Source organism: Cnephaeus nilssonii, assembly GCF_951640355.1.
Source record: "Cnephaeus nilssonii genome assembly, chromosome: 9".
Taxonomy (NCBI): Eukaryota; Metazoa; Chordata; class Mammalia; order Chiroptera; family Vespertilionidae; genus Cnephaeus; species Cnephaeus nilssonii.
Genome location: NC_137080.1, coordinates 25630606 through 25650262, shown reverse-complemented (window position 1 = coordinate 25650262; position 19657 = coordinate 25630606). Strand labels below are relative to the sequence as shown.

The window sequence follows — 19657 nt, the reverse complement described above, 5'->3', positions numbered from 1 at the left end:
AGCAGGCTCTCTGCTGAGCCGCTCATTTCCATTTATTTGCTTACTTCCCTTAAAGACCACAAGGGAATTGTTCCATATAGATCTCCTGAAAGAAGTTGTATTCATTTGAACTCAAATAGGTTATATTTTGCTTCAGTCCTCAAAGGTACTATTATTGCTACCAGATTACATTTAAAAATAAATGTATCCTATTTTAGATTATTTTATTTTCCTAAAACTGTGCCACATTGCATATCTAGCATAAAAATGTTCACATCCAAAGCGGTTTAAAAAGCCACCATTTTCCGTTCATTTTAAACCATCGAAGGGTTGTCTAGTTTTGCACTTTGTACTGTGAAAAAAAAGTAAAAACATCTTCCCAAAAAGTTATATCGTGGAATAAGAATATAAGGACTGGACATGTCACCCCCCAGCCTCATGGGTATCCTGATCCACCTCCCCACGGGAAGTCACAAAGGGAGATTTTTATCTAGTCCCAACTCAGCTGTGTTCACCCTACTGCGAGGCCTGACCCCCAGTCAGGGGCATGGGCTGAAATTCCCCACTTGCAGTTTTCTGGGAGAACGTCTGGCACCGTGGGAGGGCTGCAGCCCAGGACAGAGAGGCCAGGCTCTGCCTCTCCTGAGGCATTGACCATCTGACAGGTCACTTAGACTCTCTGAGCTCCAGTTTTGACACCTGTGAAGCCAGAGTTTGAACTACATGATTTATAAGGGTAGCGCTAATCGGTGTTGCTCAGGTGATCCAAAACTCTGACCTTGACCTTCCAGTGCTAAACTGATTTCTGCTGTGTGAGTGCGGCCTGGCGAGGGCCTCACGGAGGTCACAGCGTCCCCGGAGAGCAGGTGTTAGAGCAGCAGCTCTTGGGCCCCCGCTGTTGCAGGGCGAGCCGTGCCCACGCAGCTGACCCTGACCTTCCACCCTAGGAAGCAAGAGCCACACTAAGGAGGAGCTGATCTGGGAGAGCTTTATTATTTTTTGAACAAAAATGTATGCAAATATCTGTACTTTCATTATGAATATCGAGACATCTCACCAGTATTTACAACACCATGGACCACTGGGCTCTACAGGTGTTTTTTCCTCCTTCTGGAACTCTAGCCACCCTGACGCCCTCACCCAGAAGGGCGACCAGGAGGCCCTGAGAGGCCTGTGTGGGAGGAAACGTTTTATTGGTGGCAAAAGCAGTTACCTTGGGCTCCTCGGCATTTTTCTGTTGTTTCTTCGGAGCTAGTCCTTATGCTCACTAGTAATTCTAGTTCTTTTTCTCAGCGCACATACAACTTGCCTTTTATTTATTTTTCCCTCGGGAGGGTTATACCTTTCAGAAGAGCCCCGGCATCTTTAGAACAACCTGGGCGAGTTTTCTCGTAAGGAGCTTGTAGACGGGTTGACTGGACTGACGTGCATCCAGCCTGCCCCCAGCCTCGGGTCCCCCTCCCCCAGGAGTGGGCCTCGCGGTCCGATGCCCTGCCTGCTCCATGCAGGGTGGGAGCTGGGCGGTCCATGGTTCCAAGAGCCGTCTATACGGGCTCACGCCGCCCAGGCGGCCCCTCTTCCTCCTGAAGGCCCGCCCTGGGGGCCTCTTCCCCAGGGGCATTCCTGGTGGCCTCCTCGTAGGAGGGGGGCAGCCCCGCGGAGAGGGGCGCCGCCTCCATGGGCAGGGGCGAGTAGGGGAAGTCCTGCTCCCCGCTCCAGGGCAAGCCCGGCAGGAAGTCCGTCTCCTCCCCCTCGGGCGGGTGCTCAGCCAGGTCGATGCTGAAGACCGGGCCCTGCGGCCGCGGCGCCCGGCAGAGGCGGTACAGGAAGAGCAGCAGGAAGGCCAGGAACAGCACGATGGTGGCCGGCAGCAGGATGCACAGGAAGGGCTCCACGTCGTCTTTGCTGGAGCTGACCTGCTGGGTGCCCTGCGGGGAGGGAACGCGGCCCAGTTAGGAGACGGCCACAGACGTTCCCCCCCTGCCTTTCATCCCTCATCCCGATCGTGACTCACTCACTCTAGAAATCACTCGTTCGTTCACCTATGCCCATGAACTTGAGCCTACATGGAATGAAGCGAATTGACAAAAGTGTGGATTTAAAATGTCCAAAATGCACGTTGATGACATCCTACAGTATTTCTACTAAAGGATACATATTAGAATACATTTTAGAAGGTAGGTCCATCACTCACTCTTTGAATAACTCTATTTATGTATTTTCTTTGGAATTAGACCAATAATGTTTTATTGCCACACACGAATCATAGGGAACTTAATCTCTTTAATGGTGGAGTAAAATCTGACATGTATTCATATCACATGTAAGTAACATTTCTAGTCTGATTTGATAGCTGATTCTTATGATAGATTTACATTTTTCTTCTATTCTTGAAACATTTGTAGGATAAAAATGAAAAAGCTTAAACTCTTAAGGAAAAGAATTGCACGTAAATTCTTAAGCAGCCTATGAGATGTTGATTTCTAGTATTGGCTCAGAAGATAATTATGAGTCCTGATGGAGTAAATACTATAACAGGCATGAAATGATACTTCAATAGCAAGGTAGAAAAATAACACAAAAATAAATACTGTTGCAAATTGCGTAGATGTTACTTTAAATGAAGCTACTAAGAAATAATGAAATATTAAAAAGCTTCTTTATTGTATAAAGCATACAGCAACAAATGTAAATATTTATATCCATTACTAAGAGGAAAGTAAAAACAAAAACAAGACTAAAGCCTTATAATTGTGTTTAAGACAACAAAATACTAAGCTCTTTATCAACTTGTTTAAAATAAAACATAATAAAACTGAGAGCTGGGTTCTCTTGATTTTGGTGGAAAGGACAATTGTTTTTTCTGACCGTGACCTTTAAGAGACTGGCTTATCTAGCATTGACCATATAATCATTTTTACTTCTTAAAGGATTTACAAGTATGTGTGTTATTTTGACTGAAAATTGGGTGGTTTATTTAATACTTGTACTGCCAGATGTTTGTCTTTGGTAAGACATGAGTTAAGATATTTTAGCTTAAAGCGCATAAGAATAAAAGGTTTTGTTGGGAAGCAGCGTGTGATGTTTGGGGTTTGACCACTCTGCCTTTGGATTTCAGGCCACCTTCTAATACCTGTGTGACCACGGATCACTCGCTGGTGCCCGCTGGGCCCAGGTTTTCTTCTCTATGAAATGAAAATAACATTTTTGAATGGATTAGCATGAGGATTTAGTGAATCACTATATGTAAAGCACTTGGTGGGTATTAGGTGTTTATTATGTATTTGTATCTATTGATAAGGCTGAAAATTTAGTGAGGGAAAACTTTGGCATTCCTAAGTTTGTATTTTTAAAAAAATATATTTTATTGATTTTTTACAGAGAGGAAGGAAGAGGGATAGAGTGTTAGAAACATTGATCAGCTGCCTCCTGCATGCCCCCCACTGGGGATGTGCCCGAAACCAAGGTACATGCCCTTGACCGGAATTGAACCTGGGACCCTTCAGTCCGCAGGCCAACGCTCCATCCACTGAGCCAAACCGGTTTCGGCATAAGTTTGTATTTTAATAGATAAATATTTTCAGAGAAAATAATTTAGCAACATTAATACTTTTATGTCAAAAGAATATTTGTGTGTGTGTGATCTTAACATTTCTAAACTATGGATTCTTTGTTTTCTCACACATAATCTAGTTTATTATCAGAACTATTCACTTAAAATCTGTGGCGATGTAATGAGGGACTTCGATTACAAAAGCTGTAAGAGTAGATGGACTCATAAATAATTTACCACAATTATTAAGAAATCAAAAAGCAACTTGACTATGTTTGTTTTCTCCCTCTAAATGAACCATTAAAAGAATTTAAAGCTATTATCTTTTAGTACTTAAAAAAATCACTCTTCAATCTTGATAAACATGGACCATTTTGCATGATTTTTTTTCATTTTCCATTGGTTATATGGATGATCATAGTTTCTCAATAGTTGTGGGCATCAACATTTAAATACCCTATTACAGACTGGACATTCAATATGCATGAAACATAAAAATACTTAATGTTCTGTTTAAAAGGTTTTATGTAATAAACACTGATATTCACTATTATGCCACTATTGGTATTATCAATACCAGCTGCAAAAATCTGTGAAAGGAGAAATACCACAGTCTACTCCTGTAATCAGAACTTCCACGGGCGGACTTAAATGGTCCAAATACTGAGGGGCACTGCTTATCCGACGCAGCAGATTATGACAATTTCTTGAGATAAAGAGTTCCTGTTTCCCAGTTAAGGGTGCAGAGAGCTGCAGGACAAACTTATGGCACCATTATTTTGCTTATTTACTGATTCATGATAAGTTCAAATTGTTCTGCTTTTTCAAAGTGCAGAATGGACGTCTTTACTTCTTTAATTAGATGTCCTGATTAGTTCTCTTCCTTCAAAGTGGTCTCTTAACTTTTAATATATCTCTGATGTGTATATTGACGCAAAGACTTTGTTGTTCAGGGAATGTTTTAAAGAAATATCCAGTTAAAAGTGTAACTGCTGAAAAAAATATCATTATATATACACGTATAAGAGTTTTTCTGTAAAAGGTGGTTTTGCAGAACTTACATACCAATCGGATCAGTTGATTTTCCAGAAAACGAGACAATAGGTCTGTTTTCCTTTTCCTTAAGGGATAGCGGTCCCACTACATTTCCCTACTGAAGATAAAATTAATTCTGAGTTCTTAGGTTTCTACCAATATTTTACCTTAATGCTTCTCAGCTTGAAGCTCCTTTGGTGATTTCCCAGACAGAGCAAAGCAGCTGTCTTAGTCGAGACAGAACCTCCTTAACCCTCTGCTCCCCTTTTGGAAGCCAGGTCTTGGCTTCTCTTAGAAACAGTGGTCACTATTCAGCCGGAGAGCCAAAGGAAGTTTCTTAGTTTTGTATGTGTAGACATTGCTTACTGAGCAAAGAACAAAACTGGAAAACCAAGGCATAACATTTTGTTGACCCCTAACTTCAGGGATTCTTTGACATGCTTCCTATAGCAGGTATTCTTAGCATATATGTGTCAAGTTTTACTTGAATTATAGGAATATAACTTTCAAGTTACTTCCTTAGACCACGCCAGTCAGTGAAATCGGATTTTTGTCATGCCCACCATGTAAAATGTTGCCACTAAGTTTTAAGATCCTAAACATACAGGCACTGTTGGTTTAAACCTGATGTACTTTGGGGAAGAAAAGGCAATAGGTACAGACCTGCAGCTGGGTTTCCTGAAGAGGTAGGCTTGGTTCGCTCGTCAGCCACTCGTAGGTGCCCCTGCCAGCATGGCCAAACTTCCTCCAGCTGCTGCCCAGCAGGCCTCGCATGTTTTCATCCAACCCGTGCCTCGCCCACCCTTCCACCTCGCTGCCCGGATTTCAGCAGTGCTGCTCGCTCTTGGCCTGGGTCCAGCTTGGATGTGCTGGGCTGATGGCTGTGGGTAAACTCGTTCTCTAATGAGTGACAACAGGGAAAAGAAACCAACCAGAGAGACCTCTCAGGGCTGATTGTATGTAAATTCAGTGCCTCTGGATTTGCTTCTGTGGCCTTGATCACTGTGAGGGCTGGTATCAAATATCAGATGCGAAATAGGTTTCAGGCAGAGGAGTTCCCTGCATGAGCACTATAGTGCAACGAATGGACTTAGAGAATAAAGAACTGATTATATTTAGACATAAGCAAGACCCTCTCCCTTCCTCTCCCTTCCTGCATCCTTCTACAGAGACAGCTGAGCCAGAAAAACTCCCCAAGCTGAATTTCCTTTAATTATTCCTGGATAATATGGTACAGAGAGAAGGGGTATTTGGTAGAGAAACAAGACTCATTAATAACATTTTAGTGAATTATTTAGATGAAAGATGCTAATGATAATGTTGTACAGAAGCCAGACAGACAATAGCTGAGACTGGCTGGAATGTTTACTGGTTTCAATTAAAAAAAAAAAAATCAAATTACCGATACCAGAACAGTCTTCCTACTGACTATCTTGTAAACTTTATAACATAATTTGTAAACTTAAAATAAGAAACTTTCAACTTAAAGGTTCACAGAGGTAACTTTGGGATGTTTACTTCTACCTATTTGCAAAAACATTTAAGGCATGGTGGTTGGATTCTCTTTCTTTTAGGTAAGTAAAGTTAAGCTTCACATATTTAGCCAAACTAGTTTCACCTCATTGTTGAAACTACCCACATCCTTATTTAAGCATCATTTCATCCAAGTGATTGCCATGATGCTGAAATAATATTTCTTAATTGGGCCTTTTTTTTTTTTCTTCTTAAGAGTCTCAATCACTGGCCCCAGTTGGTTCATGGATAGGTTTGGGGGGTGGTGAACTCTGAACTTTGCAGATACATCCCATTTTCTTGGAAGGACCCATAGTGTTCACCACCTTTTCAAAAAATAGATGCTCTCCCTGCTACAATTTGGTACTTTGCCAAACTTCTTATTTATGATAAAAGTTTGCACTGAATTTCCCAGTGCCTCAATCAGCATCCTATTGTAGAACTCCTTTGTCATTTCATCCTTTTATTTCTTATTGAGGAGTAAGTTGATTTTGTGCTTTCAGTGAAAATGTTGCCCTGTACCATTGATGTGTTTCTATTTTAAGTCAATCCCATATCCTCACACTGATAACACGAGAAGCACCTGGCCAGTCCACTATTTTCTTTTTTGCATGTCACTGGTTTTGCCAATATTATGACCTCAACATGGACCATCCTTCCCCACCTTATCTACTTTTTTAAAATACCTTCAAATTGGAAGTCTGGATCAAAAGCATTACATATGCATCTGTAAGGTTGACTCTCCTCCAGCTCTGAATGAGTAAGAGAAAAATTCTTGCTTTCATGGGTATGTTTTTGGGGACCAAGAGAAACAAATTATACAAATAAGAAATATATATTCCTGAAGGTGATAAATGCTATAGAGAAAAATCAGTGAAGGAGCAAAGTAAATGCTGAAGGAAGGGGAGCATGTTAGAGGGGGAAGTCAGCATCTCAGTGTAGGGAAAGTGATAGCAAAAAGCTATCATTGCAGGGGACTGAGCAAAGAAGATAGGAGGGAAGAGCATTGTAGACCGAGGGAACAGCCAGTACAAAGGCCCTGAGGCACTCACATACCTGGTAAGTTCTTAAAACGGCCAGTAGGTCAGGGTGGCTGGAGCAGTGAGCCAGGAATAAAGGAGAAGATAAGGTCAGAGAGGATATGTGGAGGTGGGCGGGCAGCACAGGGTGCAAGGTTGATAGAACATTGTCAGAAATTTGGCTTTTACACTAAGCAAAATGGAAGAGCCATGTGGAGTTTTGAGCAGAAGAGTGATGAGATCCAATTTCACTTTAAAGGGATCACTCAGGCCTCGGTGGGAAATAGAAATAGGGATTAAGGGCAAATGCAGGGAGACCAGTTAGGGGCTTTTAATAATTCAGGGGAGAAATAATGGTCCCAGGGTAGTAGCAGTAAAGGTGGTGAGATTCTCAATTCTAGATATATATTAGGGGCAGAGCCAAGATTTCTTGATCTGAACATGGTGTAAGAAGAAAAAAAGATCAAGGATTCTGTTTTAGACTTGGGAAACTGGAAGGTGACTACTGTCATTTGCAAGGAGGGGAAAAAAAACCAGGAGGGGGCATGTTGTCTTATTTTTTAAAGATTGAGAGTTGAATTTCAGAACTGGTAAATTTGCACTGAGCTTGGACGTTTGAATTTTGCATCTAAGAATAAGGACTAGGCCATAGAGAATAGTTGGAATTCATTGGCGGGGAGATGGTATTTAAAACTATGAGACTTAATTTGCAACAACATGGATGGACCTAAATGGTATTATGCTAAGTGAAATAAATCAGACAGAAAAAGACAAATACCACATGATTTCACTTATATGTGAAATCTAGAGAACAAAATAAATGTACAAACAAAACAGAAATGGACTCATAGATGCAGAGAACAGCCTGCCTGTTACCCGATGGGAGGGTGGTTAGGGGACTGCGTGAAAAGGTGAAGGCATTAAGGGAGTACAAATTGGCAGTTACAAAATAGTCACAGGGATATATAAAGTACAGCATAGGGAATATAGTCAATAATTTCTCAACAAATGTGGTGCCAGGTGGGTACTAGATTTATTCAGTGGGTGGGGAGGTGTCACATTGTAAATTACTTACTAGTAAATGGCTAATCACTATGATATCCACCTGAGGCTAATATAAAATAATACTGAATGTCAACTGTAATGGAAAAATAGAAATAAAAAATTTTAAAAAACTATGAGACTTAATGAGATCACCAAGGGAATGAGTGGCTATAGGATAAGGGAGACAGAATGAGTGGCCAGTGAGGTAGACGAGAAACGAAGAGTCCGTGGTGTCTGGGAATTGAAGGGAAGAAATGTTTCTAGAAGAAGGGAGTTATTTCTATCTCAATAGCTACTGTATGGTCAAGTAAGATGATAAATGATATTTACAACAGGATTTAACAAAATGTGGGGAAAGGGTGTCATTAATTATTTTGACAAGAGCAGTTTTGGTGGAGTGGTTGGGAAAAACCTTACTGGAAAGGTTATAAGGGAGAAGAATTGGAGATAGTGAATATAAGCAAATCTTGAGTCCTTTTGCTTGAAAGGGGGGCAAAGATGTAATACTGAACAGAGAAATGGAATCACGAGTTATATACTAAAACAGCACGTTAACAGATTATAGAGGAAAGAGAACATCAGTATATGTCAACCCTCAGCAATCCCACTTCTAGGAATCCTCCTGAGGAAATAATCTCATGAGTACTCAAAGATACATGTTGTTGAAAGGTGTTTTAGCATTTTTTAAATGTCTGTCATAACAAATAACTAGAAATAAAAAAATTCCACGAAATGATAATTGCTTAATAAGATATACACATATAAAGACATTATCATCTGAAAATAAATTCCAGAAAGATGTGAACATACCACATATTGGGAGGAAGTTGTAAAAAAACTGCACATTTATTATAAATATTATAAATGTATATGTCTCTGCATATAGAAAAAAATTGTTAACAATGGTATTTTTCCAAGTGATGGGATTACGAGTTGATGGGACAACAGTTCTTCTTTTTACTGATCAACATTTTATAATTGTTCTCTGAATATGTGTCATATCAACCAGACATAATAATTTCCAAGATGTGCCCATTCTTTTTTTTATTTTATTGATTTTTTACAGAGAGGAAGGGAGAGGGATAGAGAGTTAGAAACATCGATGAGAGAGAAACATCGATCAGCTGCCTCCTGCACACCTCCTACTGGGGATGTGCCCGCAACCCAGGTACATGCCCTTGACCGGAATCGAACCTGGGACCTTTCCGTCCGCAGGCTGATGCTCTATCCACTGAGCCAAACTGGTCAGGGCGATGTGCCCATTCTTGAAGGCCCACATAAAGGCCATGTGGCTATAATAATTCTGCCCTCCATTAAAATTAGGAATGAATCACCATTTTCTCTAGATTCCCACAGCATGTTAGGTATTCCAATATTACAGCACTTATTTTAGTCAGCTTTATATTATTTCAAAACTAATTTGGGGGATGGTTAGTTGACTTATTAAGGACTTACTAACGAGTTACCTATAATAATGATCTCTGGCATGACTTCCAGTATATTAGGATGTGCTTAGCCTTTAGAGCCAATAGCCTGAATGTGCTATAACTACTTACAGAAATGCTATAGTATTTCAACTCTAGAGACTTATACCTGTGTAGATTTTAATAATTTAAGTTTTTTAAAAGGGCCTCTATAATCTAGCCTCATAATTTCAACACTTTTTTCCACACTTCCATTATTCCCATGTGCTTTTTAACTATCTAAAAGTCTCCTGTTTAGGACTTTCATAGCTTGATTTTAATTACAAATACTAACTACAATTAGTTTAAAAGTTTGATTAGCTACTTCTAAAACTTCTCTAAGTATTTCAGAACTGAGAGAAGAGTTTTTCCATATTTTGCTTAATCCTTGTCTCACTCTTTTTAAAATATCAATTTGTCTTCACCCATTTGATTGCTCTGTTTTTTCTTACTTCCCTTGAATTAACCATTGTTAATTTGCTACTATAATTTCAAGAATTACCAAGACTTCTAGGTTTTCTGGTTTTACTGGTTTGTGGATCAGTTGGAAATATGAGAATTTTATTTCTTCTGTGTTCAACATTTCATGTGAGTCAATAATGGAGAAAAGTCCCTGAAAATTAATGATCAGGAAAGATCCAAATAAACTAAAGATGCTGGTAAAATATAATCCTTCATATTTAATTTCTAAACCAGTAGATACATTTGGATTTTAGCAAACTGGTCAGTGTACTTTTTCAAGATGCTATTACACGAATTAAATGAGCTTCTATTTGATTAGGATGACTGAAAAACTAATCAGTGGCCTGCAGGCAGCACTGGGACAAATCACTCTGCCTGAATCATTGCTCCAGGGACACCCAGGGGTTCATGGAAAGGTCAGCAGATCTAGGCTTGGTGTTTGTTCAACTTTGGCCTTATAAACTGGAAGCAAAGAGACAAGCAGTGTGACTAAATTCACTGGCAACATAGACTGAAAGAGGGAGGTACCCATTATGATTTTTTTAAACCAACCAAAAATAACAATAAAAAATAATTAAAATTATTGATATAAAGTTTACTTTGGAAAAATATAAACACTTATGGAACTGGAGGTTTTAACAGAAAATGTAAACATAATTTATGGAGAATAAAACATTTCTATCATCCCAGAAATTTCCTCTCTATTTTTGTCAACTACTTTTTTTTTTATTATTATTTCTAGTTGCAGTGGAGGAGGATTTTTTAAAATCTTAATTCTTCAGAAAAATTGGGGAGCAGGATATGGAATTTATGAGGTTAATGATGGTCTCTGGTTATGAACTCAGATATTTCTAAACATTTGACCTTTGGTTTTCTATACCTGGAATCAAGGAAAATCTTGGTATATTTAAAATAGGATAATGATCACAAATATTTGGAAATCAAATTGATACTATTTTCTTTTTTAATCCTCACCCGATGATATTTTTTTTAATTGATTTTAGAGAGAGAGGAAGGGAGAGGGAGAGAGAAATATCCATCTGTTGCCTCCCGCACATGCCCCAACTGGAGATTGAACCTGTGACCCTTCCATGCATGAACAAGGAATGCTCCAACCAACTGAACCACACCAGCCAGGGTTCAAATTGATATTCTTGAATTTAAAGCAGGAACTAGTAAGCAAATGTAGTTAAGTTAAAAATCCTCAGGTAATTTGTTTATATATATTTTTATTCATGTATGATAAGTATATCAGATGGGGTGAAGGAACATCGTTATTTATTTAATACCTAAATTGCCATATATTATTTTATAATATTAAGTTGCTGGAAATGAAGCAGTTGCTTGTACACTGTGCTGCTATTAGAATTCCCCCAAAGATGTTCCCTATAAAATACCTTTAAGCAACATTGCTTAAGAGATCCCAAATGTTTTTGGGAAAATTTTAATCTGAATGAGAAATTCAGAAACTAGTTTGGAATGGAACAAATAATGTAACTGACATATGTTGGATATATTGCTGTTCAGGAATATGCAGTAGCTTATGTTGGACATTGAAAAGAACAAATAAAACATCTACTGATTTCAATACTGGTTTTAAAGTCTTCATTTATATTAAGGTCTTCTCCCTCTGATTAGAAATATTATGACATGCCTGATGGATTTGATTTCCTCATTTGAAATCGAAGAGAAATGAATTCCAAATACATTTTGACTATTTTCATGTGAAATTTGACCATTGAGACAAAAATACCTTCCTTCAACAAATAAATCTTGAAGTAGTTATATAATCAAAGTCACAATTTATAGCTTCCCAATATTCCTTACCTTATAGACATCACTCAATACTTACATGAGTTTGTCCAGACAAGAACAAAACTAAACAAGCACCTGTCACCTCCAAAAACATGTGTGTTTGCTAAGAGAATAAAATCTTTGGTGGGTTTGTGATTATAAGTAGAATTATGGGAACTCCATTTCAGGATAAATTAGTTTTGGAGGGGCCTTTTGGATTGTCTAAGAATTTTATTTATTGACTAGAGGCCTGATGCACGAAGATTCGTGCAAGAATGGGCCTTCCTTCACCTGGCTGCTGGCACCGCCTTCGCTCCGGCTGGAGCCGCCTTTCTGCCTTCCCACACTACCCAGAGGCTCGGAGCAGCTGGGCGGTGCGGAACGGCACCTGTGTATTCAAATTAACCCGCCATCTTTGTTGGGTTAATTTGCATACTCACTCCTGATTGGCCGGTGGGCGTCATGAAGGTTGGTCAATTTGCATCTTTCTCTTTTATTAGTGTAGATACTTTCCTTCATTCACTTTTTATGGTACATTAACTCATAGTAACATTCCCATTTATTATCTCATTCAGGAACTTCTGTATATGCAAGAAATAATCGGTCTTTTCGCAATATTTCCACACACACGTCTAAAATATTGTCCTATTAATTCTAAATAGTATTAGATAGATAGAATTAAACAAAAACCAAAAGAGAAAATTCCCATCCTCCAGGCATTTATCCCCTCTTCTCTTTTATTATATTCTATCACAATTGGTTTTAATTGATCTGTCCTTCAGATTCAAAATAAAAGAACAAATAATTCATTGAGGGGACTCCCTTCCCAATCAAAATATAAACTTGGGAAAATAGTCAAAATAGTGATGTTTCACTAGAATCTCTTTAATTTCAGACATGGACATAAATGACACCTAAACTGGTATATCTCCGTGGCCAGCCCCTACTCCCCCTAGAGTGCTCATATGGCAACAACTTGCCGGGAGAGCTTACACATGGTCCGCGTTTCTCTTCCTAAGCCTGCCCTCTCTTTGAGGTTTTAACCAAGAGGAAAAAATAGAAACTTAAAGGAATAACAAAGAATGTAAATGATTCAAAATCTGGGCAGTCAGCTTTTGAGTAACAACTGAAAACTAATTTTTTAATTTTATAAGAAATTATAAGATTTAAAACAACATGCATACCCAATGCATCAGTGACCTCACGTGTTTATCTTTTTGTGTTTGAAAACATTTCAGTTCTACTCTCTTAGCATATCAACTATAGTCACCATGTAATACATTAGAGCACCTTCTCATATACCTGCTTGTCATTTGTATGTCTTCTTTGGAAAAACGTCTATTCAGTTCCCTGCTCATGTTCCATCTCTTTGACTCAGTGCTAGTTAGTAATTCTTTCCTCGGTGGAGTCGAATAAGCTGTAAAACACATCCATCCTTGAGTTTTACATTTTAACAATGATATGTTTCCTTTATAGATATTTCAGGGTTTTTTTCCACCCTCAAAATTGGTTGGTAATTTTTAGAGTTTCTTATTGCTAGAATCCTTTATTTTTGGAATCTATTATTAATTTCTTTAAATATTTCCTATAACTTCATTTCTATCTGATCATTTAAATATGAATCCTTTAGAGTCAAAGTCTGTTTATTTTTGCTTAATCTCGCTCAGGAGAATGAGAGTAGATTTTCTTCCCCTCAGTATGTTTGGTAACGTTTAAAACTGAGAGCTCATGTTTAGTTGAATCTGATCTGCGGGAATCCTGAGATCCTAAATTGAAGATGTTTTCCCTGGAGATGACTTGTACCCAGTACTATGGGGGCCACCAGCAACCTGGGATCACTGTAGTCACACTTGGGAATGCAGGGTTAAATGTGGGAATTGCATATTCAGTTTGCCCACCTTGTTGGAAACCCCAGGTCAGTCTTCTAATTCCATGGTGATAGGAGGTAACTCTACCTCACTCCTCTCTGCTCTGGTTTCAGCCTCGCCTCACCCTGCTTGTCAAATTCTTAAGCACCGTGCTGTGCATTGCTATCCAATAGAGCATTTTAAAATCTTATTTGATCATCAAGTTTTAAATATTTTTGATGACTAACTTTAAGATCTAGTTTTCTAACAAACATTCTTTGAGCCGTGCTATTCCGGTTCAACCTCTTCATTTTATAGGCGAGAAAACTGCAGCTGTGTGACTGGTGCAGTGTTTCATGATGAACCCATGTTGGAGCCAGGGAAAAATCCTTTACGTCATAAAGCCAGTGTGCTTTCTAAGCCTGGAAAGTTCCGTAAGTGGAACACCTATTTCTTCCCTGGCGGAAATGTTTCTGTAAGTGATGTGTCTCCCACTAGACACATTTCTAAGAAGTATGTTGGGGCACATATTTGTTAAAATATACAAGCGGCACATATTTGTTAAAATATACAAGCAAATCTTAGATTTGAGTGTGGGGGGTAGTGAGGGAGAAGTGAGATTGATGTTATCAACAATAAAAGGTATAGATATTGTTCTTGGTTAGGGGTATATACTGTGTAGTTTCCCAATAGTTAGGCTAGGTGACTTAGAAAGACATTTGTTTGCTCTAGGGAATTTCTGTTGAAATACAGAAGGGCAAGGCATTAATACTAAGTTCATGGCCCAATTTATACAGATGAAAGCCTTTGAATTGAAATGTGCATTATTTAACAGTCTTATTCTTTGACATACAGTTGGGATACCAGTGATTTAACTTGGGGACATTGGATTTGAAATGCCAACTTTAATCTGCATTCCCATTTTAAGCCTTAAAAAGCAGTATTTATAACTCAAAATTTTGCTGAATCTTGTATTTCAATTTCTTGGCTTTCATATATTTTGCTTATGCTTGATACATATCTAAGATCTGCAAATAGATATTTGTTGTCATTGTTATAATAAGCAGTTTAGCATTGTATTGAAATTTGAAACTCTTTATCCCTCACTCACTAAATTATAGAATACTAGAGGCCTGGTGCATGAATTTGTGCACGAGTGGAGTCCCTAGGCCTGGCCGGTGATCAGGGCCAATCGGGGCTGTTTCACCCAGTCCCGATCGGGGGCCAGGCTGATCGGGGGCCAGGCTGATCGGGGGCCAGGCTGATCGGGGCCTGCTGGTGGGGGGAGGGACTGAGGGAGGGACTGCAGGAGGTTGGCTGGCCGGGGGGAGGGACCCTGGGATGTTGGCTGTGGGAGCACACTGACCACCAGGGGGCAGCTCCTGCATTGAGCGTCTGCCCCCTGGTGGTCAGTGCGTGTCATAGTGACTGGTCGACCGGTTGTTCCGGTCATTCCGGTCGTTCGGCCGTAATGGACACTTAGGCTTTTATATATATAGATGGTGTTTGGAAGATTCTTAGGTTGTGGAGTCTAAGTTCAGGGTTTCAAATTTTGAAATAACCACCAAGTAAGTCGTATAGATCCATTACTACTTGATGATATTTTTGTCATTTATTGAGCAAGCATTTCTACTCAGTATCTATTATGTTCTAGGCATTTTGATGGGTGCATATAAAACAGTTTCTGCTCAGAAAAGCTTGTTATTGTGTGTCATACAGACCAGCAAATGAACAGTTAAAGAACATGAAGGTTTTGGTTAGCTGTATGCTCAAAGAACAATCCATCTGTGACCCATGAGATGTGAACAGCTTTCTGAATGATTAGGCCAGTGATGGGCAACCTTTTGAGCTTGGTGTGTCAAACTTCGCCAAAAAACTGAGCATAACTCGGGTAGTGTGTCACTTTGAGGAAAAAACATTATTTCGCAAATGTTTCATCCTCAGGAGCAGCAAATGTTTCATCCTCGGCATGCGGCCGCCTCAGCGGCCACGTGTCATCAGAAATGGCTACGCGTGTCAGTGCTGACACGCGTGTCATAGGTTCGCCATCACTGGACTAGGCAATCAGCTGTTTTCTCCTTCCACAGTCACCATTCTCTTTAAATCCTTTGCCAATCCCTCTTCTTTTCTTTTAGGCTCAGGTTTTCTCTCTGAAGCAACTATTAAGAAGACTTAAAAACAGAGAGATATTCTATATTTATGGATCAGAAGAGTTAAGATGTAAATTATACCCAAATTGATCTACAATCAATCCCAACCTAAATTCCAGCAGATTTTTTTGAGGAAATTGCTAAGATTTTCTGAAATTTTAAGACTTGAAATAGTCAAAGCAATTTTTTTGGGGAAAAAAGGGTTGGCTGATATATGTGATTTCAAGGCTTACTCTAAAGGTACAGTAACCATGTTGGTGTGGTACAGTATAAATATAGAGATCACTTAAAGAGAATTGAATCCAGAATAAATCCACAATCCATGGTCTACTTATTTTTTTAAAGAAATATACCAAGCTGAATCCATAAGGAAATGATCTTTTCAATAAATGGTTCTGGAACATTTTGTCATCCATGTGCAATGAAATAAAACTTAAAACTTACTTCAATACTATATAGAAAAAATGAACTAGAAGTGGATCAATGACTTCAACTAAAAGCAATAGCAAAAAAAAAAAAAAAAAAAAACACTGCTAGAAAAAAACACAGGATAATTTTTTTGGTGAATTTAGATCAGGCAAAGATTTGTTAAATAAGATAGAAAAATCATGAACCATAAAAAATTTAAAAATGATTTAATAAAATTAAAAACATTTTTTCTAAGCTCACTGTTTAGAAAATGAAAAGACAAAGCACCAACTATGATTTGCAAAACCTATGATAAACGACTATAGCCATAATATAAAAAGAACTCCTACAACACATTAATAAGAAGACAAATAACTCAACTTAAAAATAAGTAAAATGTATTTTAGCAAAAAAGTAAAAATGGCCCTAACCAGTTTGGCTCAGTGGATAGAGCGTCGGCCTGTGGACTGAAGGGTCCCGGGTTCAATTTCGGTCAAGGGCATGTACCTTGGTTGTGGGCACATCCCCAGTAGGGGGTGTGCAGGAGGCAGCTGATTGATGTTTATCTCTTATCGATGTTTCTAGCTCTCTACCCCTCTCCCTTCCTCTCTATAAAAAATGAATAAAATATATTTCTTTAAAAAAAGGTAAAAATGGAAAATAAGCAAATGAAAAAATTCTCAACATTTAGCCATTAGGAAAATGCAAGTTAAAATGAATGTCACTACATATCTCCTTAGAATGGATGAAATTTAAAAGATTCTAATCTCTTTGACAATATAGATGTTGGCAGGAATATGGAGCAATTAAGAACTCTCATATTACTGGTGGGCACAGAAAATAGTATTGCCACGTTAGAAAAAAGTTTCGCAGCTGTTTTTAAAAGAGTAAACCCTTCATTTACCTTAAGATAGCAATGCTACTACGAGGTATTTACCCAAGTGATAAAATATATGTTCACACACAGATATATGATTGTTCATGGCAGTTTTATTCATGAAAGTCCCTATGTTCACACAAAGTCATAAATGATGATTAATAGCAGTTTTATTAAATAATCAAAGTTCCTAATTGGAAAGAAATTGTACATCAACTGATGAATGCAAACACATTGTAGAGGGTCTAAAGAATGAAACACTGTTATTTAAAGAAATAAATTACTGACACACACAACATGGCTAAATCTCCAAAGCATTATGCTTAGTATGAGAAGCCTGATACAAAAGATTATATACTGTATGATGCTATTTATATTAAATTCTAGAAAAATAAAACTCTAGCGACAGAAAAGGAAACAGTGGTTGCCAAGGGGTGGGTTAGAGGGAGATGATTGACTGCTAAGCGGCTTGAGGAAATGGTTGGGTAATGAGAGTCCTATGTCTTGACTGAGGTGTTGGCTACACAGCTTTAAATTGGTCACACTTACCAAATTTTACAATTAGAATTGGTATATTTTACTCTACGTAATTTAGGTCTCCGTAAGACGGCATTTTGAAAAAAAGGCTGTGAGAATACACGGTATATGAGATGTCCCTGGAATAGTGTTGGTAGGTTGGAAGGCTCAAAGGCTTGAAGGAATTGGTGAAATTTGAAAAGCAGCAGTTGGCTGGGAGCTCCGTGAGGACAGGACAGTGTCTTTCCTGTGCACCACTCTCCAGGCTGCATCCTGGCACTCAGCACATGCTCATGTGTAGTAGCCCCTTGTTGATGGCATACAGAATGATAGTCTTCCCAAGTATCATGGAAGAAAGATTAGGACCGAAGAAGGAGCAGCGTGAGCTGCCAGAGCCTGGCGGGAGGAGGCCAGGGAAGGAGAATGGACCCATTGCGAGTAGCCCTCACTGCAGTGTTATCGCTATTAACTTTATTCCAATGATAGCAGTGTTAGAGCTACGTTCTGTCAGAAAGAGCAGGTAACTATATAATGCTATTTTAAAGAGAAAAAAGAGAAACAAAATGCTCTGGTGTCTGTGAATGGAGAACTGAGAGAGGACAGTCTAGAGTGAGGGAGAGCATCTGAGGGATTATGGGAATGTGCTAGCTTAAAGGAAAGCGCAAATGCAGTGGAAATGAACATAATGAAGGCTTTGAAGATATGTTATTCCTTTTCATGGACTTTTTATTTCTGCCCAATCTTTTCCTTTTAAAAACAATTTTTCTGATTATCAGAGTAATCAGTACAGAAGAATTACAAAATTAGACATATAAGAAAATGAACATGATTCTATCAACTTTGAAATTTTAGTGTATATATAGGATAAAAGTAGGTTTATAGTTGTGGGTATGCAAAACATAAGTTATTCTTGTATTATTAATTATTGTATTATTTTCCATTCAAACAACTGTAAACCTACTTTTGCTTCACCATATATACTTCTGTGTATTTATGTGTGTGTGTATAATTTAATCAAATATGGATTGGACTTACAAATTCTTAAAATTGGAAAATGGCAGTTTTGGAAGTTTTAAGTAGTTTCTGCTTTCTTAGCTAGACCTGTCCTTTGTGCTAGGAGATAGCCTTCATTCTAGTGAAAGTCCTGAATTGTAAGGAATTAATCCAAGTGCAGAAATTTTAGAGTAAATGTTGTGTTCTTTGTAGTAAAAAATTAATAATTGGTGGTAATATAATTTGCCCCTTTATACTGCAAGGTATTTTCTATATACAATTAGAGAAATTCATTTTTTTGTGTGTGCCTGAATGTGATTGGGCAAAGGCATTTGTCCAAGTAATTGCTTCCAGGTAGACGGTAGACAGTGGTTGCTTACCAGTCAGTATGTCTTGAATTGAACCAGACTTTGGAGAATGTTCTCTGGATTCTTGTAATTGCCATGGACTAGACCAGTGGTCGACAAACTCATCAGTCAACAGAGCCAAATATCAACAGTACAACGATTGAAATTTCTTTTGAGAGCCAAATTTTTTAAACTTAAACTTCTTCTAACTCCATTTCTTCAAAATAGACTCGCCCAGGCTGTGGTATTTTGTGGAAGAGCCACACTCAAGGGGCCAAAGAGCTGCATGTGGCTCGCGAGCCGCAGTTTGCCGACCACGGGACTAGACCATGAGGATGAGACTAAACCCTAGTTGTTGTTCACCTGTCTAATCATCCTGGGACAGAAAATGAGGTCAATAATAAGTAAGGGTAGAGAAAGATGGCTATAGTATGGTGAATAAAGTGGGTCAATGGTTTCAAAGGAGAGGGTTGAAAAGAGCCATAATAATGGTCTACAAAGAGATGGTGGGGAACCTGGAGGCATGCTATACTTCTGGCCTGACTCCTAGAAAGTGTCAGGGATGTGGAATCATCAAGGAAAAACCAGTTTTCTTATAAAGGGGTGAAAAGAGGTGTCCAGAAAAGATTGGTTAGGAAGGGGAGTTTATTGATAATAG

At 38.7% G+C, this 19657-nt stretch overlaps 1 protein-coding gene across 1 annotated transcript; it reads right to left on the bottom strand.

The window, feature by feature from the left end:
* Window positions 1-1523: 1523 nt before the first annotated feature.
* Window positions 1524-5341, bottom strand: SMIM28 (small integral membrane protein 28; the record flags this gene model as incomplete). Its single annotated transcript, XM_079781686.1, has 2 exons — window positions 1524-1907; window positions 5231-5341. 2 exons carry the CDS (start codon window positions 5339-5341, stop codon window positions 1524-1526), a joined length of 495 nt encoding a protein of 164 aa, XP_079637812.1.
* Window positions 5342-19657: the final 14316 nt, after the last annotated feature.